Source organism: Zootoca vivipara, chromosome 8 (genome assembly GCF_963506605.1).
Source record: "Zootoca vivipara chromosome 8, rZooViv1.1, whole genome shotgun sequence".
Taxonomy (NCBI): Eukaryota; Metazoa; Chordata; class Lepidosauria; order Squamata; family Lacertidae; genus Zootoca; species Zootoca vivipara.
In genome coordinates this window covers 12,707,896-12,734,405 of record NC_083283.1, presented here as the reverse complement: position 1 = coordinate 12,734,405, position 26,510 = coordinate 12,707,896, and the positions used below count along the sequence as shown (strand labels likewise).

Here is a 26,510-nt window from a genome sequence, read left to right as displayed (position 1 = left end):
TTCTATTTGCCAGGAGGTGATGGGACCAGTGGCCATGATCTTGGTTTTTTTGATGTTGAGCTTCAGACCATATTTTGCGCTCTCCTCTTTCACCCTCATTAAAAGGTTCTTTAATTCCTCCTCGCTTTCTGGCATCAAGGTTGTGTCATCTGCATATCTGAGGTTGTTGATATTTCTTCCAGCAATCTTAATTCCGGCTTGGGATTCATCTAGTCCAGCCTTTCGCATGATGAATTCTGCAGAGGTCATGTAGGTGGGACCAATAAGGTCACATGTGCGGGACTACATGTTCTGGTTTTCTTCCTGTCCTCCCCACTTGCAAAGCTTTGCACACAGAAGCACTGAGGTTGTGTAAGCACTCACCACTTAACTAAACTGAAATGCATCTAACCTTGGTTTAGCAGGGGTTTCGGCTGTCGAGTTTCTAGTGCCGATCACAAGAACCCTGTGGTTCTCAAAGGGTGTGCTGCGTCACACTGGTTTGGCAGGAAGGTTCAAGGCGATCCAAGCAGTTGTGTGGCCCACAATTTGTTTTGTGCATGTGTCTAATCTGCCCAAACGATAACCCCAAGTTAAGGAAACCATTTTCGATTCTGCAAATATTCCAGAGCTCCTTATTTCAATATCATTCTTTTAATCGCTATACAAAAAAGTCATTCTACGTCTACAAACTGCTAAGAACATAAACCGAATGATTTTTGTACATAAAGGAATAGTGTACAACATTGCAGGTTAAATGTACAAAATACACATATGCAATCATCAGCTGAGCGGGACGTGGTGATTTTTAAACGGGGTTGCTTAAAAGGTTTAATGCGGCCAGGCGTCCACCAGCTGCTTCAGACTACAACTCCCATCAGCCATTGGGAGCCGGCAGTCCAATACAGCAGGAGGGCACCAGACTGGGGAAAGTTGGTTTAGTATCAGTTTATTATGTTAGATCAATGTAGCGATAATTATGCTTCTGCAAAAGTCAAAAATTAAATCCGAATCTGAAGTGGTGCGCTATTTTCCACCTCTTCCTCCCATCTCCATTCGCGTTCTTGTTTAGCAAATCCCAGAGCAGGGCTGTTGGTTTTCCTCTGGGGTTCACATAACTGTTCGGAACTCATCAAAAATGAAACTAGGCACATGGGCTTCAACCACCTGGAGGAAGAGAAGGACCCAAGACACTGGTTAAAAAAACTCTGCAGGAAACAGCTTCTCCAAATCAAAAAGGACGAGGGCTAGGGGTGCATTAGAAAATTAGAATAATTTCAAAGACCGCAAGGCAAGGCATATATGTGTTCCAATTCATTTTTCAAGAATGCAGGTAACGACACCATTTGGGTGCAAGAAGATTAATCTCTCTTGTAACATACAAAAATTATCTGCCCAGCACCCAGGTGTCAAAAGATTGTCAACAGGGCATTGTGCCATTCAGAAGGGGTTGTGATATTTCTAGAAGTAACTTTTTTGGGGGGGAAATGAAACTCAAATCAACCTCAAAACCTGGGACATTTTGCAGATTTCCCCAAACTCCCTCAGACGCTATATTTGCCGGTTAAATCCTGGATGCATGGCAACCCTAATTAAGAACATAAGAACCAATGGCCCATCAAGTGCAGCATCCTGTTCTCACAGTGGCCAACCAGATGCTTGTGGGAAAGCAGCAAGCAGGATTCGAGCACATGAACCCTCTCCCCTCCTGTGGTTTTTCCAGCAACTGGTATTCAGAAGCATTGCTACCTCAGACCATGGAAGCAAAGCACAGCCATCATGGCCAGCAGCCATTGAAAGCCCTCTCCTCCATTAATTTGTCTTACTCTCTTTTACAGCTTTTGCAACCTTCATTGGATGCAGGGCCGGAGCGTTCATCAAGGCAGACTAGGCGGCCGCCTAGAGCGCCGAAACAGCTCTCAGCTGTTGAGCGGCTTCCGGAGAGTGGCTTGGGCGCTCACTCGCTCACCTGGCGGCCCAGCTGCCACTCTGCTTCCAGGCGCCGCCCCCGAGCTGCGCCGGAGGGGAAGCGCGGGTCCCGGACTCCCACCGCGGCCTCTCTGGTCACTGAGAGGCCGCGGCGGGACCCACACTTCCCCTCCGGCGCAGCTTGGCGGCGGCGCCTGTAAGCAGAGCGGCAGCTGGGCCGCCAGGTCATTGCCTCCGTCGCCGCCCCAAGAGCCGCCTTCCCAATACGCCACTGGGGCCTCCGGGCAGCCGCTCTCCTCGCCCGGGGCTAGAAGCCCGAGAAGTCCTGCCAGTCCCCGGCAGGGTCTCCTTGCGAGGCCACCGCCGCCGCCATGGCCAATGACGTAGCGACTGAGAGAGGGTGCTCGCCGCCTCGCCTCCACCCGGGCACTCCACAGCGCACGCTCCCAGTTTGCCCGGGGGGAGGGGCGCCCCGTTAAGGAGGGAGGCTGCCCATCGCTCGCACCGACATCGAGATCTTGGCCTCTTGGTTTGGGAAGCTTCGCAATAGGCAGTTGGGTGACCCAGAAGCCAGCGCCGCATTGTTGAACGGGGCTTTGCTCCCTGAGTTTATCCATCCTCCTCTAGAATTGCGCATCTACAGACGTCTTCCAGGCAAGAGCACACAAGTATGATTTTCAAACAAGGTTTACTCCATAACTCTTATTTAGAAATTTAGTTGTTCCATGCAAGTTTTAAAATGCATGTATCGATTTCACTGACCATTGCCAGAACTCTAAACATAGCACACACAACTTTTTAAAATGTGAGATACACTTGCTTCCAATGGCATGCAGTTTTCATGCCTCTACAAATCAGTTTAACTTTTAATGGTCAAAAATGCTTTCCCCACTTTTTGTTTGTTTTTTTAAAGGATTCCAAACAACAGACACCCCCCCCCCCAAATCGTTTCAGCCAGGGCATAGAAGAACATAGTTGCAATGCATGGCTCAGTACTGAAAATGACATGGCTCATGTGCAGAGCATGGCACTAAGCTAGGGTAATCATAATTGGCCTCTGTGTTAGGGAGAATATTTTCCAGATTTGAGGAAGGATGTAGAGTCCAAACTTTTTTCTTTTAAAAATTCACTGACAAACTCAAAAAAAGCAACCTCTAAATAATAGTGACTGCATTTTCATGCATTCCTCTGCATTCAAGATATGCTGATCTTAAGCTAGGAGAGAGGCTTCTTGGAAGCAGATCTACAAGCTTGGTGGATCAGGGGAATGCTGTATCTTGATTTCAGTAAGGCTTTTAAGCATCACTTAAATCCTAAAATGAGTGCTGGGGGTGAACTTCATGGATTTCGTCCAAAATGTTTGCACTTTCCCCCCTCCAAAAAACAAACAAATCCATTTTGCTTCTCAGTGAGTGTCTGTGAACATGTACAGAACACCTTTCTTATTGAATGGGAAGCATATATAATCTGAGCATAGAGTCCATGGGTGCCTTAGTGCCTTCCAGGTTAATGGATAGGACCTTCCCTACCAAGCAGAGAGGCACTACCTCACACAACTGATTAAGGGTGTCATGGAAAAGCAGGAATTCATTAACTTTTTATTTTTATTTTAGTGCCAAGGAGGGAGGAGAGGTGCTTGTGGGATCTTGTGCCACAGCTGCCATAATAACTTGGTAGGGCTTGGGTAAGCACCTTTATATGCATAGTCATGTGCAGTTCTGCTTCTTGACACATGCAGGCGTAGGAGTGGATGTGCAAGGCAGGTAGATGCATTGCTGCTGTAAATGGGCTGGATGAGAGCCAATAACCTGGAGCTGAATCCATACGTGACTAAGGCAATTGTAAGGAGTGGTTCCTGAGTGAATGGAGTGGGTTACGCCACCTCTGAAGGACTTTTGGATCCAATACTGTTGCTCAAAGCTCAAGCCTTGCAGTGAGGTGCCTTCCACCAGGCACCCTGCATGGAGAAGCACAGTTTAAGATCTGTTGTCTAGGCTCTGGTTACTGCAGTGCATTATATGTGGGGCTGCCTTTGAAGATGGTTTGGTGCAGAATTCAGTGGCCAAGTTGCTGACCAGGGAACAATGGTCTGAACATATAAAACAAATTATGGATACCAATTACCTCCTGGGCTCAATTCCCCCCCCCCATTTTCTATTTCTTCTTTCTATTTTTTTATTCCACTTTTATTTTTTCTAAAAAAGGTCAACAACTCTGGGAGATTGGGGTGGGTGGGCGCCAGAAGGTGATTTTGCCTAGGGCGCAAAAAACCCTAGCACCGGCCCTGATTGGATGCCCACGTGTTCTAGTCCTGCGAGGGAGATAAACTTCTCCCTATCCATTTACCTCGTGCTATAGATACAGGTGAAACTCGGAAAATAAGAATATTGTCGAAAAGTGCATTTATTTCAGCAATGCAACATATTATTTTTGCTTTTTCTTTTAATTTTTACAAATGCTTTCTTTTGGAAATTCCACAGTAATAAAACAAATAGTTACAATAATACAAAAATATAAACATTGCTATTACATTTCATTAATTACATTCCATTTATAATTGACCCACCTAATGACAAATCACAATTACAACAAATAAAGGCTTGACATATCTTGCTTTGCATGTCATGCATCATATATTGGTTTCACCTTTTAAGTTGTGTTACTGAAATAAATGCACTTTTCGACGATATTCTAATTTTCCGAGTTTCACTTGTAATTTAATAAACTTCAGTCACGTCACTTTTTATTCGCCTTTTCTCCAAACCAAAAACTCCCAAATACTGCAACCTTTCTCCACAGCGGAGTCTCTCCACCATTTGCATCACTTGACAGGAAATTGACAATAGAATCATAGAATCATAGAGTTGGAAGAGACCACAAGGGCCATCCAGTCCAATCCCCTGCCAAGCAGGAAACATCATCAAAGCATTCCTGACAGATGGCTGTCAAGCCTCCGCTTAAAGACCTCCAAAGAAGGAGACTCCACCACACTCCCTGGCAGCAAAATCCACTGTTGAACAGCTCTTACTGTCAGGAAGTTCTTTCTAATGTTTAGGTGGAATCTTCTTTCTTGTAGTTTGAATCCATTGCTCCGTGTCCGCTTCTCTGGAGCAGCAGAAAACCTTTCTCCCTCCTCTATATGGCATCCTTTAATACATTTGAACATGGCTAGCATATCACCCCTTAACCTTTTCTTTTCCAGGCTAAACATGCCCAGCTCCCTAAGCCGTTCATCATAAGGCATCGTTTCCAAGCCTTTGACCATTTTGGTTGCCCTCCTCTGGACACGTTCCAGCTTGTCAGTATCCTTCTTGAACTGTGGTGCCCAGAACTGGACACAGTATTCCAGGTGAGGTCTGACCAGAGCAGAACACAGTGGTACTATTACCTCCCTTGATCTAGATGCTATACTCCTATTGATGCAGCCCAGAATTGCATTGGCTTTTTAGCTGCTGCATCACACTGTTGACTCAAGTCAAGTTTGTGGTCTACCAAGACTCCTAGATCCTTTTCACATGTACTGCTCTCAAGCCAGGTGTCACGCATCCTGCATCTGTGCCTTTCATTTTTTTTTGCCTAAGTGTAGTACTACACCAAGTCCCCCTCCCTCCAAGTTAATCAAGAGAGCTTGGAGACACGGAAGTCCAATTTGCTTTTGCTTTTACTGAAAGTGAAATAAGAGCTTCCTGATGCCTTTGCATCCTCTAAACTGGTCTGCAGCCTTTAGGTGTTCTGTGAACTTTTATACAGCTGCCCTTCCAGTCAGCTGTTGCCTAGGAATGGAGGGGGAGGATGCCATCTCGCCCTTTACCTCAGGTGGCAAAATGTCCTGGGGTCACCCAGTTCATACGTTCTACCTGGCTGATAAAGGGCTACCCTGTTGTCAAGAGGTTACTTCTCAACTGGTTAAGGCCTACTCAATTCTCAGTGGTTGATTCTACACAGAATTCAGGTTACTGGATGTGTGCTGTTGGGGCTCTGAACTCCCATCTGCCCTAGTCACCATGACCAACGGTCAGGGATGATGGGAGTTGTAGTCCAGCAACATCTGGAGGTCCAAAGATTCTCAACCCGTGATTTCCTGCCCTTCTACTCCCCCTGCCCCAAAAGCTGGAGATGCCATCAAGCTTCTGGGAATGTCTACATGCAAAACAGATCAGAAGAATCTTTGTTTGCATCAGCCACTAGCCCAGGAATAAGATAAAGTACAACGTACTCATGCAAAACACGTTCTCTGAGACCCATGTGTAACGTCCAACTTGCACCAAGGTCTGATCCAAAGCACAAACGCAACCCAAGAGTCTGGATGTGCAGCAAAGAATTATTCCAGGGCTTTCTGTGTGCTTTCAATCTCCAAGCTGAAAACCGAAACCTTTTATTTACTCACCCTTCGTGGCAACTTCGTATAACGAACATAATCTTCCAAGAAGAGCAAGGCACCTACAACATCGGCCGGCATTTCTGGGACCTTCTGGCTGTGGACAAGACACAAAACCAAAACCTTGAGGGATCATTCAGCAGCAACAGGGAGCATCATTCGGTGGTCACACCCTTGTGGGCAGGGCATAGTTATAATCATTTTATTTGTATGTTGCCTCTCCATAGTTCAAACCACACTCGAGGCAACTCACAATGTGAAGAGATTTACACAATCCCAAACAGAACAAAAGTAGTTGTGGAAAATAAAACAACACACATCAAAAGGTACACAAACATAGCGAGCCGTTTCCCCATAAATTGTAAGACAGATCTAAAAAGAAAGATGCAAAAAATGAATAGCAATAACAGCAATAACCTCCACCCCCCCCAATAGAAAATTTCCCCAAAGAGTACCCCAGTCCAAGAGTCTGTTTAGCAGCCTCAGCTTTTGTAGCTGGAGTCAATCAAGGCCTTTCCCTCCCAGGCCAGGTGGGAAAAGTCCTGTTGTTTTACAAAACCTAAAACAAACTGAAACATAAGCTTCCTGTGTAGCCCAAATGCCTATTTGGTCCAACATGTGGTTTCCCTACGGTGGTCAACAGGAAGCCCACAAGCGTAAGAACAGCCCTACTGAATCAGGTCAGTGGCCCACTTAGTCCAGCATCCTGTTCTCGCGTTGGCCAGCCAGATTGCCTAAGGGAAACCCGTAAGCATGTCCTGAGAGCAACAGGGCTGTCCCCACCAGAAATCCCCAGCAGCCAGCATTCAGAGGCATGCTGTCAAAGCCCTGTCAAGGCGTCAGGAAAGCTATTCCTCCCTCGGTTGCAGCAAGAGCCCAGCAAACAAGGTAGAGTCCTTTTTAACGAGTTTTATTGAATCCTAATAGCTAGAGACAAAAGAACGCAACAAGCCTTAACAATGGCGTTGCAAGAAAGTGGGCTCCTCTTCCCTCCTTCCTAGCAACAGAATCTCCCTTTACGGTGGCTCCTTATGGCCAAAAGTCTCCGATTCCGTTGTTCCTGCACCCCGCCAAGTTCTGGGAGAAGGGGGATCAGAAATACCGTATTTTTCTGTGTATAAGACGATATTTGTTCCATAGGAATAATAGGCAAAAATTGTGGGTCGTCTTATATACGGATAGCAGAGGGGGGAGAGCCGATGGTGGCGGCAGCCAGCAGCAGACTGGCAGCAGCGATTGCGCGTGTGATTGGTTGCTGTGGCAAGGACTGCTGTCGATTGGCAATTTGACATTGATTTACGGCAGCGGCGAGACGTGCGTGCAATCGGCTGTGGTTGCGTCGAGTGGTCAGGTGGGCTTTTGGCAGCGAGCGTGCATACGATTGGTGGTGGTGACCCCCCCCCTCAAAGCTCAATGACTCTGGACAATCTCTCCCCAACTTTGGGCACCCCCCCCCCCAATTATTGTTGCATTCCCCAAAAATAGTAGTCGTCTTATACATGGCGGCATGTTATACACGGAAAAATATGGTACTCTCTCTAACACTTCCCAACTCTCTTGTTCGTCTGTGACCTTCCTCAATCCCCTGCTATAAATCAAGGCTGCGTTCCTCTCCTGCAGTGTCAGGAGCGGGGTGATCTTCACCATTCCTCCTCCTTCATCTTGCCCTCTTGAGTCCAATCCCTGACACATGTTGACTTTAGTCCTAGAGGCAAAGAATGCCCATCTATTGTTTACTTACATAATTAAATTGACTAAAAAGCTTGTATTGAAATGCCTTTGAATTGGACTACCCCCTGCAATGCAGGAATCTCAGCTAAAGCAGATGGCCATCCAACCTCTGCTTAAAAACCTCCAAGGAAGGAGAGTCCACAACCTCCTGAGGGAGTCCGTTCCGCCGCTGAACAGCTTTTACCACCAGAAAGTTCTTCCTGACATTTAGTAGGAAGCTCCTTTCTTGAAGCCATCAGTTCGAGTTCTACCCTCCGGAGCAGGAGAAAACAAGCTTGCTCCGTCTTCCATGTGACAGCCCCTGAGATATTTGAAGATGGCTATCATATATCATACTTTGGCCACCTCATGAGAAGAGAAGGCTCCCTGGAAAAGACCCTGATGTTGGGAAAGATGGAGGGCACAAGGATAAGGGGACGCCAGAGGACGAGATGGTTGGACAGTGTTCTCGAAGCTACAGTGGAACCTCGGTTTATGAACACCTCGGTTTATGAATTTTCGGTTTACGAATGCCGCGGACCCATCTGGAACGGATTAATTCACTTTCCATTACTTTCAATGGGAAAGTTTGCTTCAGTTTATGAACGCTTCAGTTTATGAACACTTCAGTTTATGAAGAGACTTCCGGAACCAATTACACCCATGCTTCGGGTTAAGTACGCTTCAGCTTAAGTACTCACGGACCGTCTGGAACGGATTAATCCACTTTCCATTACTTTCAATGGGAAAGTTCGCTTCAGTTTATGAACGCTTCAGTTTATGAACAGACTTCTGGAACCAATTGTGTTCATAAACCGAGGTACCACTGTACTAACATGAGTTTGACCAAACTGCGGGAGGCAGTGGAAGACAGGAGGGCCTGGCGTGCTCTGGTCCACGGGGTCACGAAGAGTCGGATACGACTAAACAACAACAACATCATATCTCCTCCAAGTCTCCTCTTTTCCAGACTAAACATACCCAGCCCCATCAACTGTTCCTCATCAGGCTCGGTTTCCAGACCCCTGATCATCTTGGTTGCCCTCCTCTGCGCTGTTCTGCTTAAACACTTTAAAGCCTATCCCCCCCCCCCTAAATCCTACACAACAGTCAAGGCTAATGAAATAAGGCAACTTATAGAAATGCTACAGAACAGCCACCATGGTTGGTGCCTTCCAGCTTGTCTTTGTCTACAATTCCTATCTGCCCCAGCCAGCATGGCTAAGGGTCAGGGATGATGGGAGCTGTAGTCCAAATGCTGGGAGAGAACCACATTGGTTGGCCCTAGCTAAGCAGCAGGAATACCTTGTGCACTGGCCCATCATTGACCGAACGAACTGGCCAATCAGGGCCAGAAACTGCTCGGTGTATCGCGAGTGAAACTGCTTCAGCAGTGTGAGCAAGCCCAGCACCAGAGGCGGCCAGTCAATGGGATCTGCCAGCTTCCTGCACACCATCCCTGAAGGAAAACAAAGAAAGAGGAGACATTTATTAGGGATGGTGCACACAAAAAACCAGCCACCTTATGGAGGCCGCTCCGAAATTCTTCTCTCTGTGGGGGCTCACCCCTTGTGGGTCAGGGGGGAGGAGGTATTCGTTTCCTTGCTGTCAAAACCAACACGGAGGAAATCCCACTATCGGCTGGCCCAAAACGAATGGCTTGTTACTTGAAGACAGCCGTCGTGTGAAGCGATTTAAAGATGGCACCTTTGGTACATGGAACGGCCTACATAAACGCCCTCGGTCCAGTATACCTGAAGGAGCACCTCCACCCCCATCGTTCTACCCGGACACTGAGGTCCAGTGCTGGCGGTGCTCTTGCTACGAGAAGCCAAGCTACAGGGAACCAGGCAGAGGGCCTTCTCGGTAGTGGCACCTGCCCTGTGGAACTCTCTTCCACCAGATCTCAAAGAGAAAAACAACTACCAGACCTTTAGAAGGCATCTTAAAGCAGCCCTGTTTAGGGAAGCTTTTAATGTTTGATGGATTTCTGTATTTTAATGTTTTGATGGAAGCCGCCCAGAGTGGCTGGGGGAACCCAGCCAGATGGGCGGGGTATAAATAAATTATTATTATTATTATTATTATTATTATTATTATTATTATTATTATTATTTGCATCCTCTGGTCATCTTGCAAAAGGAAAACTATCTAGCTTTGGGAAAACTAGCAGGGCAGATAATGATAAGCAAAGTGCCTTCTGTTGGCTTTCCCCACCCATAACTGCCCAGTACAGACCATAAAACTGCCCTGACAGCAGCTGTAGACCAAAACAGCCCATTTAAGATTCGGCGGCAGGCAAGAGCATTTTAAAGAAGAGATCCAAAAGAGGATCACTTCTTGCAGCACACACCAGGCTCCCCACCCCCCCAAAATCGGGTGGTCTCTCAATTTTTTGAGCTACAAGAAGATAAAACGAGCAGGATGTGGGAGCAGGGTTAAGCATCCTCTCCTTTGATGCTTTACAGGTTCTGTTACTGAAGTGCAATGTTGGCCGTATAAGCAGCTTTGTATTTAAGAGCACACTTGGTCGCCGTAGGAGATGAGGAAATCCATGCAGGTGAGTGGGCTGGCGGAGGAACAATGGAATGCTCCATTCCTGGGTCCCGTCCCCCCCTTTTTAATAAAGGTGCCCTAAAGTAAATCAGTAAGTCTATATTTTTTAAATGTGGATCAATTAAAGCTACGAAGCAATCGTTCGGAGGCCCTCGCAACTTTTCCAAAGGTGCCCTAAAGCAGAAAATTACGCAGCTTAAAGCAAGCAGGTTTATTTACAGCTGGATATAATGAACCACAAAGGGAATTCTGTTATACTTCCAAGCTTGCCGAAGTTAAAATGAAAGCTCTTTCTGAGTTGCCCACGCTTACAGTCCTAGCTCATGAAAAACAAGGGTCTGAGCAGAGGGGGGGAAAGGAGTTATACTGTACCTAAGTTTTTATTGTACTGAAGTTTCGGCAACTGGGAAATCAGAAACAGAAAGTTCACGATGGGAAAATACGGCAATCGTTTTGTAGTTATGTAGATCTAGAAAGGAAATAAAAAAAAGATGGAGGAAGGGGAAGGCATTAATATTATCTATTTAATTAGGATTTTTGTATTACCGACCCTACAGTTTAAAGCCGCCACGACACTTTGAAGCGGTATCATAGTGCTCTAACTGCATGGTGCGTATGCGGCCATAAACTCACAAAGTTTAAAAATATGATTTTTTTTTTCTAATGCATGCACTACAACTAACAGCTAACAACGCTCACATTCTAAACGCCAGGCATGTTAAGTGCCATTTCGACTACATAAACAATGACACTCACACTCTGGAAATGAGAGGGAATGATTATCTCATGAAAGGAAAACTACATCACCTTATTTAGCGGGGTGTGAATGCCGGCTGCCTCCAGGTAGGCTGTGATCTCATACAGAAGAGTGTTGTCTTCTTTAGGGTAAGGCAACGAAGGATCCTGGTAATGGGCCTCTATGTCAGCCAGGATTGCTCTAGAAGGGCAACAGGAAGAGAGACCCGGTCTCAATAACCGTCACTCACAAAGGTGAGCTGTGTTGGCGAGATCGCACCACCCACAAGCATAGTGCCCGTCATCTTAAAAACTCAAGTTTCTAGTCCTCACTGCTTGAAAGTGTGCAAACGCAAATAGTTGTGTGTGTGTAGATATATATACACACACACACACACACACACACACACACACACACACACACAAATAAAGCTGTACTCGATGGATGAAAGGATATTGTCACAGGGGTGTTGATGGGCTACTTCAGAGTAACGACGCCACACCTCTCTGCATTTTATCTTTTATTTGGTGCTGCGTATTTACAGTGCTAAAGGCAGTGCTATTTACAGAGACACATCTTAACCGCTTGAGTCAGAACCTCCGAATGGCATTTGGCGCGTCTTTCTCCAACATAACAACTTGGGGAGACCCATCCTCTTCCCCCGACGCTTCCTGCGCAATTCCGGAGTTGGGGGGATCGGTCTACCCCCCTTGCTTTCCCCTTCCTGTCCCACCTGGGACGATGGCTCCGCTACCTTGCCTGAGCCTCGGACCCCACTTCCTGCTTCCCCACTTGAGACGGAACTCTCCCTGCTTTCCCCCGTGCTCGGGGATGGGCTGGACCTCAAGATGGGAGCTTGTCCCTCACAGATATACAATTTCTGACATGATTGAGAATCGCATAGCCAGGGACAGAGAACTTTAAAGCGTGGAATGTGGAAAATATGAGAACAACAAGAAGAAGGCAGGAACGAAGATACTGGATATATATTCCAGAGGTCCAGCCTATGGGAAGCCCGGAAAAAAAATTAATAATTTGGATTGTAATTTGGTTGCTTTTTTATGTTTCTTGTTTTTAATTGGATTATGATTTGATGGATATGTTAATTAGTTGTTTTTTGGGGAAATCAATAGAAAATATTTTTTAAAAAGAAAATGTGCAAACAAAGGCCCCCCCCCAAGTCTCACCAGCTTGGGGGGGGGGCAAGGCAGCTGAGAAACAAGAGTCAGCCAAGGAGAGGTTTTCACCGACAACACAAATGCTATTTTGCACACCCACCCACCCAAGAACAGGCAGAGGAACAGTTATGCCAAATACGTGAAACATCAAATTACTTTCCATAAACGGGTGCGGTTTTCCTTTTTGGTCATTTAAGGTTTTCTTTTTAACCGTGTTTGTGAAAAGACTTTTTTTCCGGTTTGCAATTAAAAACGGGAACCTCTGAATCAGAATGTTCTCTTTCAATAGGGATGCCTTTCCCACAATCCCCAGGCCTTACGGTTTAGAGTATTTTTTGTTCTTCAGTGGATTTTAACCCAACTTAATATTGGGGAAAGAGTGAGCAGTGCAAGATATTTTGCTGCCTCAAAATTATCCTTTCCCCCAACCCCACCCAGCTAGGACCAGCACTTTAAAAACTCATTTTTATTTCAGCCTTATTCCATCCTCCGCTTAGTGTAAGCATTGGATTATAAATCTTGGAGTATAAATCTTCAAAACAAGAGTCACCATGCTGAACATCGTGGGTGCGGCTAGGACAGGGGTTTCAATGATACTGAATATAGATCTTGCAAAAGGTTCTGGCTACAAAAATTGGGTGGGAATTGCATCTCACCCAGAATATCTTGGGCTGACACCCTTTCCCCGATTCACAGGAGGTGGGCCGCCAAGAAATCTCCAATGGGTTTTGGGTCTCCTATGAAACTGTGACCTGGTTCCCCCTCCCCCCCTCCCCCCAGCCCTTGTTCCATCCCAAAATGCAGTGCATTCTGAATTCAACCATTTTTGCCTTTAAAATATTACTGCCCATTATCATCCTGGCGACACAAGCCAGTGATCCTCAAGGAGCTTTTCATTCTTACTCATTAAGGTTCTCCAATGCAGCTGCTAAATGCTTGGAGTCGAATCTGCAGGAATAGTTAAGTTCGTTGGCGATCTGCCGTCTCAGAATCTGCATCTGGCCAACCTGGGGAAGGAGGGAAAGAAAGAAAGAAAGAAAGAAAGAAAGAAAGAAAGAAAGAAAGAAAGAAAGAAAGAAAGAAAGAAAGAAAGAAAAGAGCTCATCACAAGGAAGAAGTGAAAAACAAACTTCATTGCAGCAAACATCTTGTCTTTCCAAAGTAGGGTTTACCAAGCACCAGCTAAAAGGGGTGAGGTTATGGGCCTTATCCTGTACCCTGGTTACTCTGACTTCAGTGGGACTTGCTCTCATGAAACTCTGCTTAGAACGGAAGCCTTAGGCACTCAGTAATAACTTAGGCAGATGCACAACATACAATCGCCGCACCTTCAATACACATTTGAAGCACATTACCTACCTCCAAATAATATTGGGAACTGTGGTTTGTTAAGGGTGCCGGGGATTCTAACCAGACAAGAGCAGAGGTGCTGGATCAGGCCAAAGGCTCATCTAACATAGCATCCTGCTTGCACAGAGGGCACAACCAGGTGCCCGTGGAAAGTCTGCAGACAGGACCCGAGCACAACAAGCAACCAACTCTGTAGCTAGATACATTCAACGGCTGGTAAAATGCTGGGAGAATAAGCAGAGCGGTCAGAGAGGGAGAACATCGTGGCCTTACCCCACCCGTAATGAACATGATTACAAAAGTACCTTCATAATTGCATCAAGATATGCAGGCCATATCCTCTGAGTTTTGGTGACTGCTGTGGAATACACCTTGACACAATTGGCTGCAATAAAGAAAACAGGGAGGGGAAAAAGTTCTATCACTGGAGTCCTCCGTGTTTTTATTAGGCTGCGTACAGGTTCCATGCTGCTCAGAATCCACCTTAAGGGTTGGCATTGCAAGTTGTGTTTCCTCCCTTCCTACATGGAAATAAATCTCCCTTTCACACGGACCACGGTATCTGTAGCCTGGAAAGATGTGACACTTACTCCCCCCCCCCCTCCATCATGTCAAAAGGTGATTAACAGTAAGATAAATACCGGTATATACAGTAGTCCCTCGGGTTAAGAACTTAATTTGTTCTGGAGGTCCATTCTTAACCTCAAACTGTTCTTAACCTGAGGTACCACTTTAGCTAATGGGGCCTCCCGCTGCTGCCGCACCACCACCGCACGATTTCTGTTCTCATCCTGAAGCAAAGTTCTTAACCCGAGGTACTATTTCTGGGTTAGTGGAGTCTGTAACTTGAAGCGCCTGTAACCCGAAGCGTCTCTAACCCGAGGTACCACTGCACAGTGGTATCTCGGTTCAGCCCGGTTCACAAACAACACAGAACCCAAAAGCTGCAAACCCGGAAGTAGGTGTTCTGGTTTTCGAACTTGGCCCCGGAAGCCGAATGTGTTCCTGAGCTTCCATTTTCACAGTTGCGCAGCAAATTTGAGTCCCCCGCATAGTAATTAAGCCTTTTCCTTCCCGCTTCTGCCATTGCCCCGCTCATTTCAGTCCCCCCATCGTAATTAAAGCCTTCTGTTTCTGACTGCAGTGTTCTGAGGTGGTATTTGGTGCTTTTGTTTTTGCTATTATTATTTTTTTGCATTTCTGTGTGTGTGGCTTTTTCATTTTTCTGACTGTGGCTTGTTTTTCGTTTTATGACTATCATCAGTGCAGGTAAGAAATTCCCCCGCCCCCAATTTTTATCATCTACAATACTGTCTTATTTATCTTATAGTACAGAACATTGATTATTGCTTTCATTTTATGGATTTATCTTATAGTACAGAAATTCATGCTAAAGTGCTGTTTTAGGGGTTGTTTTTCATCACCTGGAACAGATTAATCTATTTTCCATTACTTTCTATGGGAAAGCACGCCTTAGTTTAAGAACGCTTTGGTTTAAGAACAGACTTCCGGAACGGATAAAGCTTGTAAACCAAGGTACCACTGTATATAGATAGGATACCATCCTTTGCAGTCTTATCTTCCAACTCCTTAATGCAGTAGTTCCTAAACTGTGGACCGCAAGCTTCATTCAGGTGGTCTGTGGAGTTTGCCTTAAATATCCACACTGGCTTTTAGCAGTATTTTCGTTGCTTTTTCCCCTTTCCTTTTGCATTATTGCATTTTATAATATTGCAGTTTGAGCTCCGCCGCATTCAAGCTGTATACAGTGGTACCTCGGGTTAAGAACTTAATCCGTTCCAGAGGTCTGTTCTTAACCTGAAACTGTTCTTAACCTGAGGTACTTTAGCTAATGGGGCCTCCCGCTGCCGCCACGCCGCAATTTCTGTTCTCATCCTGAAGCAAAGTTCTTAACCCAAGGTACTATTTCTGGGTTAGGAGAGTCTGTAACCTGAAGTGTCTGTAACCTGAGGTACCACTGTACAATAAAATGCAATATACAGTGGTACCTTAGTTTACAGATGCTAACCCAGAAATAGTACCTCGGGTTAAGAACTTTGCTTCAGGATGAGAACAGATATCGCGCGGTGGCAGCGGAAGGTCCCATTAGCTAAAGTGGTACCTCAGGTTAAGAACAGTTTCAGGTTAAGAACGGACCTCCAGAACGGATTAAGTTCTTAACCCGAGGTACCACTGTATAACAAACAAAAGAAAAAATAAAGATACGGTTGAAAATCATGCGGCATCTAGTCCAGCTTATTGCAATTGCTGCAACAGGAAGAAAAACTATTAAGCAGACCAGCAGGAGCCTCCGCAGTTTCCCAGTGGTCTGTAGGGGAAAGAAGCCTGAAGGCCGGAGCCTGATCATTTTCGTCACCTCCTTGCAGAAGAATGGCAGCCCAACCACAAAGCTCCTTAGAACTTCTCAAGCGATTCATCGTTTGAGAATCTGTTTTCTAGCCTGGAACTCTGGTGGAAAGGATTCTTACCCACAATTCCCTTCAAAGGGTTGACAGCGTTTGTGAGAGATTTCAAGGCGTCGTGTACACCTTTGTCGCGTAGCACCGTCTTCTGAAACATGCTGAGGAAATTCTAAAGCAAAACAAAAGGAAAATTTAAGACCACGGCTGGTGGTCTCCTTCGGAGCAAGTCCCCCACTGCGACACATGCATGCACATGAGAAAGCAATTCATATAAGCACCAGTAATAATAATAATAAGAATAATTTATTATTTATACCCCGCCCATCTGGCTGGGTTTCCCCAGCCACTCCGGGCGGTATCCAACAGAACATTAAAATTCAATAATCTATTAAACATTAAAAGCTTCCCTAAACAGGGCTGCCTTCAGATGTCTTCTAAAAGTCTGGTAGTTGTTTTTCTCTTTGACATCTGGTGAGAGGGCGTTCCACAGGGCAGGTGCCACTACTGAGAAGGCCCTCTGCCTGGTTCCCTGCAACTTGCAAATTTAAACAATAATAATAAGTTGCAAAGATGCAAATAAGTTGTGTCTTCTGTTTCTCAGAACAGAGGCCCTAGCAAACGGAAGCCTCGGTCCTCCACTCTGCAAAATGGGCATAATAGTGACCTATTCTCCTAGCAGCGCTGGATTTAGGGCGCTGCAGGCGGTTCTCTCACACAGGACACTGAACCGAGGGGGTGCAAAATTGAGAAGATCCATAACTGAAAGGATCCCTTTGAGGGTGCCAAATTTTGGGCGCCATTTTACGAAAGATTACCAAAGGCCGCCCCTGCTCTTAGGTCTGCTTCATGGGCAAATGAAACTAATGTTCCAGTAAGCGCCTATAGCTTGAGAGCATGATCCGTCCGCTCCCACCATTGCAACTCTGGGCACGTGGTCCTAGCTGGAAGGGGATTCAATTTCCATGCCTCCTCCCTCAAAGTGGCAGATCCCAACAACTGTGGTTACTCAGGCTTTGGAAAGAGAAAGGAGAGCAGCCCATGAAAGCAGAATCACTCAGTCCTATGAGATGCACGGAAGGAGCTCCAATCCCAGGTAATGCATACACCTACTGCTGCTGCACATCTGGAGCAATGTATGCCCAAGAGCAGGGGTCAGCAAACTTTTTCAGCAGGGGGCCGGTCCACTGTCCCTCAGACCTTCGGGGGGGGGCGGACTATAATATTTTTTTTGGGGGGGGGAAATGAACGAATTCCTATGCCCCACAAATAACCCAGAGATGCATTTTAAATAAAAGCACACATTCTACTCATGTAAAAACACCAGGCAGTCCCCACAAATAACCCAGAGATGCATTTTAAATAAAAGGACACATTCTACTCATGTAAAAACATGCTGATTCCCGGACCATCTGTGGGCCGGATTGAGAAGGCGATTGGGCTGCATCTGGCCCACGGACCTTATTTTGCCTAACCATGCCCAAGAGGCTATATACACCAGGCATCCCCAAACTGCGGCCCTCCAGATGTTTTGGCCTACAACTCCAATGATCCCTAGCTAACAGGACCAGTGGTCGGGGAAGATGGGAATTGTAGTCCAAAACATCTGGAGGGCCGAAGTTTGGGGATGTCTGCTATACACTGTCTTATGGCAGGAATGGAACCCGTGGCCCTTCAGATGTGGACTGCAACTCTCATAGGACATGGGTGGCGCTGTGGTCTAAACCACTGAGCTCTTGGGCTTGCCCAGGCATCCCCAAACTTCGGCCCTCCAGACGTTTTGGACTACAATTCCCATCATCCCTGACCACTGGTCCTGTTAGCTAGGGATGATGGGAACTGTAGGCCAAAACATCTGGAGGCCTGCAGTTTGGGGATGCCTGGGCTTCCTGATCAGGAGGTCGGCGGTTTGAATCCCTGCGATGAGGTGTGATCCTGTTGCTCTGTTCCAGCTCCTGCCAACCTAGCAGTTTGAAGGCACGCCAATGCAAGTAGATAAACAGGTACCGCTGAAGGTAAACGGTGTTTCCGTGTGCTCTGGCTTCCATCACGGTGTTTCCGTTGCGCCATAAGCGGTTTAGTCATGCTGGCCACATGACCTGGAAAGCTGTCTGTGGCCAAACGCTGGCTCCCTCGGCCTGAAGCGAGATGAGCACTGCAACCCCATAGTCGCCTTTGACTGGACTTAACTGCCCAGGGGTCCTTTACCTTGCCTGCAATTCTTATCACCCCAAACCACTGGAAATGCTGGCTGGGGCTGAAGGGAGGTGGGAGTCCAAAAACATATGGAAGGTTGCAGGTCTTCCTGCCCTATGCTGATCTCACCCCCCTTGAATGTGCAGCTTTGCGCTGGCACAGAGATTATTGTGAGCGGCCATAGCTCAGAGGCAGAGCACAAGCCATGCGCGGAAAAGGCCCACAATTCAATCCCAAACATGCCCAATTAGAGCAGTGGTTCTCAAAGGGTGCAGTGTGGCAGAAGAGGATGGCAAATGTGAGAGGGAGAGTCAAGGAGAATCAATACTGTATCTTGGGAATGTATCTTACGTTTTCCTGTTAAGCTGCATTGTTTTGCATTTCTAGATGTTCCCATTTCTGGATATCATAAAGTAGTTCGTGTCCTATGTGTACTTGACATAGTTATAAGCACCTAATTAGAAGGATCAGGTTGAGCAAGTGCTGGGAAATATCCCTGTCCCGAAATATCTGACATGCTGGTAGATATTATTAGCCAACATGGACTTATATGGATATTAATATTATATGGATATTAGCCAACACAGCTTATAAAGCGATGGATTTTGAAATAGTAGTATTAAGTAAGAATTGTCAAGGCATTCTTGCCATGCTTGGTGATGAATGACCTAATAACATCATAGTCAACGATCAAAGGGTGACTGAATGCCATTTTTTTGTTTTCGCTGACGGTAATGTAACTAGCATGGCATGGGGAAAGTTGGCAAATCCAAAAAGACAGAGGGCAGCTCTCTCCCCAAGATGCTGGAATTGCATCTCCCCAGGCAGTTGCCTGTTTTTGCTCAACTCCTGGAGCACCCTACGCATGGGTTACCTGCAGCTCTTTCACAATCATGAAGCAGAGAAGCCTGTCGAGACCATTCAGGCCAAAGGTGCCCAGGGTGTCCTGGATTTCGGAAAACAGGCGGCTGTTGGACACTTCCTGGTGCGTCCGCAGATCGTACCAGGTGTTCAGCTGGTCAATGTAGCAAGCACTTCTGCAAGAGGCAAAGGGGATGGAGAGGCTTCCATGAAACTTCTATGCCTAAGTCCTTATCTTCCACATGTGTCCTCCCCCTCCCCTCCCCCAGAATTCTGGTGGGTAAATGTTCAGCCCAAACTTTTCATAATGCGTTTATGCAAACGTCAGGCTTTCAGAAATCTGGACAACAATATGCAAGCTGCACACGACGCTCACTTTGGGTCTGTGATCCTCAGGATCTCTCGGCAGAGCCGGCCAATGAAAGTAGCGGATTCGTCCACAGGTGCAAATGCTGGTATTGGGATATGTGTGGACTGATACATGCTTTGCCAGTCCTGGATCTGAAAGATACGCAGGTCGGAAGTAACTCTTAAGGCCTGTCTTTGATTACAACGATGGCGAAAACTACAGCATTATTAGTGGTACAGTATTTTACAAGATTTACAAGAGTGGTACAGTATTTTACAAGAAAAGACCCTGATGTTGGGAAAGATTGAGGGCACTAGGAGAAGGGGACGACAGAGGATGAGATGGTTGGACAGTGTTCTCGAAGCTATGAACATGAGTTTGACCAAACTGCGGGAGGCAGTGGAAGACAGGAATGCCTGGCGTGCTATGGTCCATGGGGTCACGAAGAGTCGGACACGACTAAACAACAACAACAAATTTTACAAAATGGTTTTGCTTTGAGGTTCAAAACACCATGGCTTGTATCCAATGCATTCCATCAATAGAAGGATTTTTGCTTGTATAGAATACTTACCCCACCCTGCCCCACACACTTAGATTTGTTCTGGGGCTTCCCTCAACCCCACAGAGCAGATTTGGGGGAATGGAGAGGAGAAAGGTTCCATTTTGGAAATCATTGTACTGAAGAAACATATTAGCTGGATACCACCCCATGTTGCGATCGTTCTGTATTTTGGGTGTCCCTCAGTAAGATACGCTTAGTGGGCCTTCCTCGTTCTGAACGAGGCGGAGCATCCAGTCTTAAATCAGATTGCTGCCCTCTGCTGGTGCCTGAAATCCATTCAGGATGCATCATCAACAACAAAACAGCAAGTCATCTTCTGCTTCGCCGATTACTCTTCCCTCCTCTGCCCGATAAGTCTCGCACAATGGTTTGCTGCAGGTATCTGCAAACAGCAACTGGAACAACACAGACTGACTAACTGGGGAAGGGCCTTATAGAGCACCTGCTTTTGCATGCAAAATGTCCCAAACGGGGAAGATCCCAGCCAGAGCCTCCGGGAAGGTGCTTGCTTCCTAGTCAGTGGAGACCAGGGATCGGGAGCCTGCGACACCCTGGATGTTGTTGGGACTACAAATCCCATCGTCCCCAATTACTGGCAACGCTGGCTGGAGCTGAAGTCCAGCAACATCTGCAGGGCCACCGTTTCCCCATCCCTGGTGCGGACAACACTTAGCTGGATGGGCCAGCAGAGTAAAGGAAGCTTCCTATGTTCTTAAGCTGAGAGCCCAATTCTAGATCGTTGACTGATGCACAAGCAAACTGTCCTGGGCTGACTTGCATTGTGGTCACAGTGCAACCAATACTTGAATTCCAAAGTTTTGCAATTCACTCTACCCCTTATCGCTAAATCTGCAAGCGGAGCTGATTGTTGGATCAAGGACATTTTTAAAAAGGGGGTGGGGTTGGCATCAATATTTTTGAACCGCTCAGATGTTATCACAAAGAATGACTTGTACCTTAGTCCTCAAGAAGCTATTGCACTCCTGTTCCACATTGTAATTGATAATCCGGGAGACTTCTTCCTGCCAGATCTTCAAGCCATAGATGTTGACATAATCCTGGATATACTCAAAAGAGCGGTGGAACCCATCCATTGTGGCTGCCATGTCTTTCAGCTTCGGCATGAGTTCACTGGGCTGCGGAAAGAGGGAGGGAAATGAAAATGGCACCCAGCATTTATTGATTTACAGTTTATCATATAGGTGGGGCCGGGGGAGAGAGAAGATTTAGACCAAGTAACAAATGCAATTTAAGTGAGCATTTCTGTAGTGCGTGTCACAGTGAACTATAGCCTACACAAACTCTTGGCACCCATGGTTTTTTCTTCTCTCCAAACAAACCACAGGAGGAAGCCAGGTTTCTTCTTGGATTTGTCTCTGAGGTAATTTGGAGAGAAACAATCCCCTTCTGCTGGTTTGCACACAGCACTAAGTCAGAGCTCTGGTTCCTGCTTGGAGGGAAGGAGTCAAACGAGGGCAATTTGAGCTGCGTGCGCCAGCACTCAGCTTGTTCACAGTAAACCGTGGTTTCTCTTGACCACATTTTGCCATGGCATGCAAACCAAACTTGAGAGCAGAGCCCAAATCTGAAAAGAAAATACTGTACAGTATAAGCAAGCAAAGGAAGGAAGGAAGGAAGGAAGGAAGGAAGGAAGGAAGGAAGGAAGGAAGCATATAACTGTAACAGCAACTGGATGTAGGGAAGGTAAGAAAAATGGGGGAAATTGAGGGACGTGTTTGGCGTTGGCACCTTGGCTCTGGGGTTGAAGATAAGCCCTCTGTGGAGTGCTAGGGCCACTCGTTTCACCAACTCTTTCCTTATACCATCTTCTAGCAGCTGTTTGGGATCCACCTAAGTGAGCAAACAAGACAGAAGCCATTATGTACAAAAACCCACATACTTCCTACAAATGTCAATGCAAAACCTTGTAGCCGTGTAACAGGAGCGAGCCCGCAGTAATCACACAGAGCAATTTGGAGTTAATTCTTTATTCGCGAAAACAGGATCTGCACAGGAGTGTCAGGCCTAATGAGCACAGCAACTCACCTCCAGCAGGTCTTGCCCCCACGAAGCAGTTGCTGACACTGAAGGTCCCTGCCTTGCCACAGCCATCTAAGTCTCCTCCTCTCCAGGGTCTCTCCCCAAGCAATACGAGACTGTGCCTGCGTGAAGCTAACTTCTCCCCAGCCCTTTTCACACCTCCCCTGGTTCTGGGAGACCAGATGGTTGGGGAGCTAGTTGCAGCAGGAGAGGGAGACACCTGTGCCTCTTCACCAGCCGGACTCAGCTCTGTCTTTCAGCCTCCTTCCTCTCCTACTTCAGTATCCGTCTCCGATTCTGGATTTCTCTCTGCCAGAGACTTCCCGCACTCAGTAAGCCCTGTTACCCCATCAACCTCCAGACCCCTCCTCCTCCTCCCAGCCTGGGCAGAGCTGCTTTTCAGAAATGAACGCTTCTATTGTTCTGCCCGGACACTGAGGCGCAGTGCCGAGGGCCTTCTGGCGGTTCCCCTCACTACGAGAAGCCAAGTTGCAGGGAACCAGGCAGAGGGCCTTCTCGGTAGTGGCACCCGCCCTGTGGAATGCCCTCCCACCAGATGTCAAAGAGAAAAACAACTACCAGACTTTTAGAAGATATCTGAAGGCAGCCCTGTTTAGGGAAGCTTTTAATGTTTAATAGATTATTGCATTTTAATGTTCTGTTCTGTTGAAAGCCACCCAGAGTGGCTGGGGAAGCTCAGCCAGATGGGCGGAGTATAAATAAAATATTATTATTATTATTATCACCAAATGCACAGAAATATCGTTCCTAAAAGTGCTTGTCCTACAGGAACTATGGAAAGAGTGAGCTCTAGCATTGCAACAAGCAGAAAAGTTTTAGCCTGGCACCTAAAAGCTGACAGTGAGGGCACCAGGCATGCTTCCTTGGGGAGAGCATCCCATGGAAGCCACCACCGAAAAGGCCTATTCTTGTCTTGCCGCACTCTGCACCTGCCTTAGGGGACCTACAGCTTTCAAGTTTTCTCCAGCCTGCTGCAGTGCAAAACGATTACCTTGATGATTCCAACCAGTGTTGTTTTCATCATCAGAATGCCTTCTGTGAAGATCGAGATGGCGTGCGTAAGCTTAGCGACCTTTGGGGACAGGAGGAGAAGCTAGCAGTTAAAAAGGCAACAATTATAGTAGGGCAAGTAATGGTCGCTTCCCCTCCTTCCCGACATGTTGAATAAAAGCAAAACGAAACACAGCAGAGGGCCTTCTCGGGAGTGGCACCCGCTCTGTGGAACGCCCTCCCATCAGATGACAAAGAAATAAACAACTCTCTGACTTTCAGAAGACATCTGAAGGCAGCCCTGTTTAGGGAAGTTTTTAATGTTTGATGTTTTACTGTATTTTTAATATTCTGTTGGGAGCCGCCCAGAGTGGCTGGGCAAACCCAGCCAGATGGGCGGGATATAATAAATTATATGATGTTGAAATTATTTATTCCATTTATGCAATGCTTTTCTTAGTTCAAAGGTCCCAGGGTGGTTTCACAAGACATCATCAAAAAGTATCGGTGGGCTGGGTTTGAGGGCTTCCTGCATGGGGAGTTCAAATCAGCTCTGCTGAAAAACCTCCTTTATTTCATCTTTATTTCAGCAGCGGGAGGAGAAAGGAAAACTGAGCGGGAGCGGAACGGAGCGGAGCCCTGAAGAGGATAACTCCATGCTGCAACAATCTGTTGTGCCTCTCATTCTTATCAATGCGTCCCTGGCCTTTTAAAGCTACGACGCACCTCATATCGTGGCCCAAGCTGGGCATAATCCCGCAGCTTGTCTTTGTCCAGACGGGTAGGTACTTCGATGATGTCGTGAGTCTGCAGCTTTATAATCTTCAGGAGAGATGTGAACATGCTCTCGGGGATGATCTGCAAAACCTTCCCCCCCACAGGCAAATCCCAGAAAGAACGGACACAGGTTAATAAAGGCTCTCTTTAGGTGTAAAACAAAAGCAAATATCCAACCCCCCTTTTTAAAACAAAAAATGGAGGATTAGGAGGAAGTTGCTACCTTTCTCACGTAGGAAACCAATTCACCAGAATAATACTGAGACACGCTCAGAAGGTCGGGGCTGTTGGCTTGATTGATGCGAAGCAGAGGCATATCGAGAGCTGAAGCCAGCTGGAAGCAGAAGGAATAAGGGTTTAGGTTGCTAATCAGGGTGGATAAAAATAAATGTGTTTTTTTTTTAAAAAAAAACAAACCAAAAAAATCAGACTTCTTTTTATTTAAATCAGATTTTTAAAATAAATTGCTTTTGGAGGAAAAATCTTTCTAAAGATAGTTGTCTATTTAAGTTACATTATAGTCCAAAGGCCATTCATTAGGAAGGAAGGATTTGTTTTAAGTTTCTCATGTGTGGCTAAAACTCAGTCTAGGTTTTTTTTTATAAAAAAAGTTTAACCACATCAGTTAACCAACATGGATACAGGTGCTATAATGTTACTGTTTTAACTAAATAAATTGTTTAAATTGTTATTAAGGAAATGATTGTGTTTCTCCTTCCAACAAAGTACAGCAGAAAAGTTGTCCAAATATAAACAGTTAACTTATTAAACCTCACAATAATTTCATAATTATCTGTCTATGTATTTCCAATAGTACTGTATAACCAAATCAGTAATTTCTGATATAACTGTATAAACTACAGTGGTACCTCTGGTTGCGGACGGGATCCATTCTGGAGCTCTGGTTGGATCCCAAGGTTTCTGCAACAGGAGGTGACTGTTCTGCGCATGCGCACAGCGTGATAGAGCGCTTCTGCACATGTGCATGCAGCGAAACCCAGAAATACACTTCCGGGTTTGCTGCGTGCATATCCCGAAGTATACGTAAGAAGAGGGGCATGTACCATTGTACTCTGAAAATTTATTATTCCAAAAACAAAACCTTCGTCTGGTTGTAAATATTATACCAGCAAGATTATACTAGCAAGAATGAGCCTTTCTGTGTATGTATATATATATATATATAGAGAGAGAGAGAGAGAGAGATATTTAAATCAAGTCTTATGGACTAGTGATTTAAATTGTGATTTAAATCAAATCCACCCCATTGCTAATGCAGGTGAGATAACCATGAGTTTTAGTCAAAGTTAACCTGCTGCTTTGCGGAACATCTTCAGAAGAAAAGGCTAAGAAGCAAAGCCTGCATAAATCCAGAATGGAGTCCCTAAGGCAGTTGGATGGTGCCTTGTACGCCTCCTTCCAGCCCAGCTGGTGCCAAACATATTGCTCTGCTTTCCTTTGGACCAAATCAGCGAGGCTGAAAGGGGGGGGGGGTCTTGTCGTGTGGGCAGCCTAGGACCTCCGTACCCAGCCTGCACCCCGCAGAGGTCCATTTGATGCTGGTAATGCAGCAAAAACCCTGTGGGAGGCAGCAGTTACGAGTTACCGGTCTCAGCAGCCACAGCAGGCGCTGTGATTCTTCTGCAGTTTAACTTCACCCCTGGAGGTGCACGCCATTTTCTCTTGAGACGGATGGATGCCAACAATATTCAAAGTAAAATTGATTGGCTTGCAGGGCATCCAGAATTTAATGTGAACATTGTGTTTGGTCCAGCAGGACTGGACTTCAATCCCAAACTGGAAGTGGAGAGCGCAGAAAGTAGGGGAGGAGGCAGCTTCAAGAATCTCATGCTCAAAACCCCTCTGCAATTTCTGAAGTTTGCAGAATCACCAAGGAAGCGCCACTCTGCGAGTTGAAAGATTACCAAGATCTGTTTGGCTGCGAGCTGGTGCAGAGGTGTTATATGCAGGAAATACCCTTCGGTTTCTGCAAAAGTAAATTAATAACGCCCAGATCGTGCCAGTTTTTCTTAAAGCCCCCTTTCCTACTTACCTTTAAAAACGTGGCCCTGAGTTTCGTTACCATAGATGGGCTTGCCCTGATGCTCTCCTGCATGATAAATGTGAAACTGGGGGGAAAAAGGGAGGAGGGGAAATTAAGATCAGAACTGGCACCTGAAGTCATTCCTCTATGATCCTGTTGTCAGGCTAGTGCTATTCTCGGTCACACCACCTTGACACTGTAGTTCAGGGCTATAGCTCAGTGGTACAGCGTGCATGTTGTGTGCAGAAAGCCAAACATTCAAGCCCTGACATCTCAAAGTAGAGACCCCTGCCTAAAACTTTGCTTGCCACTGTAGAACAACGCTGAAATCTGTAGACTCAAATCTGTTTCAGCTTTGCTTCAGCCTGACTCAGACACTGAGTCGGAAGTGCAGCGAACCCAAGTGAGAAACAATGTAGAAACAGGGAGTG

General features: G+C 46.2%; 1 protein-coding gene across 1 annotated transcript in view; it reads right to left on the bottom strand.

Annotated features, from left to right (window-relative positions):
* Nucleotides 1–226: 226 nt before the first annotated feature.
* WASHC5 (WASH complex subunit 5) overlaps nt 227–26,510 on the bottom strand; it is a 46,988-nt gene continuing 20,704 nt past the window's right edge. The window contains exons 14-29 of the mRNA XM_060277622.1: nt 26,089–26,164; nt 24,259–24,369; nt 23,985–24,125; nt 23,260–23,340; nt 21,957–22,058; nt 21,164–21,343; nt 19,670–19,794; nt 19,307–19,469; nt 16,306–16,408; nt 14,122–14,201; nt 13,370–13,473; nt 11,360–11,489; nt 10,925–11,021; nt 9,302–9,455; nt 6,296–6,383; nt 227–1,146 (exon numbers count right to left, since the gene is read on the bottom strand). Coding sequence (XP_060133605.1) covers nt 1,090–1,146; nt 6,296–6,383; nt 9,302–9,455; nt 10,925–11,021; nt 11,360–11,489; nt 13,370–13,473; nt 14,122–14,201; nt 16,306–16,408; nt 19,307–19,469; nt 19,670–19,794; nt 21,164–21,343; nt 21,957–22,058; nt 23,260–23,340; nt 23,985–24,125; nt 24,259–24,369; nt 26,089–26,164 — 1,792 coding nt within the window. The 3' untranslated portion in view covers nt 227–1,089. The remainder of the gene's footprint in view (nt 1,147–6,295; nt 6,384–9,301; nt 9,456–10,924; nt 11,022–11,359; nt 11,490–13,369; nt 13,474–14,121; nt 14,202–16,305; nt 16,409–19,306; nt 19,470–19,669; nt 19,795–21,163; nt 21,344–21,956; nt 22,059–23,259; nt 23,341–23,984; nt 24,126–24,258; nt 24,370–26,088; nt 26,165–26,510) is intronic.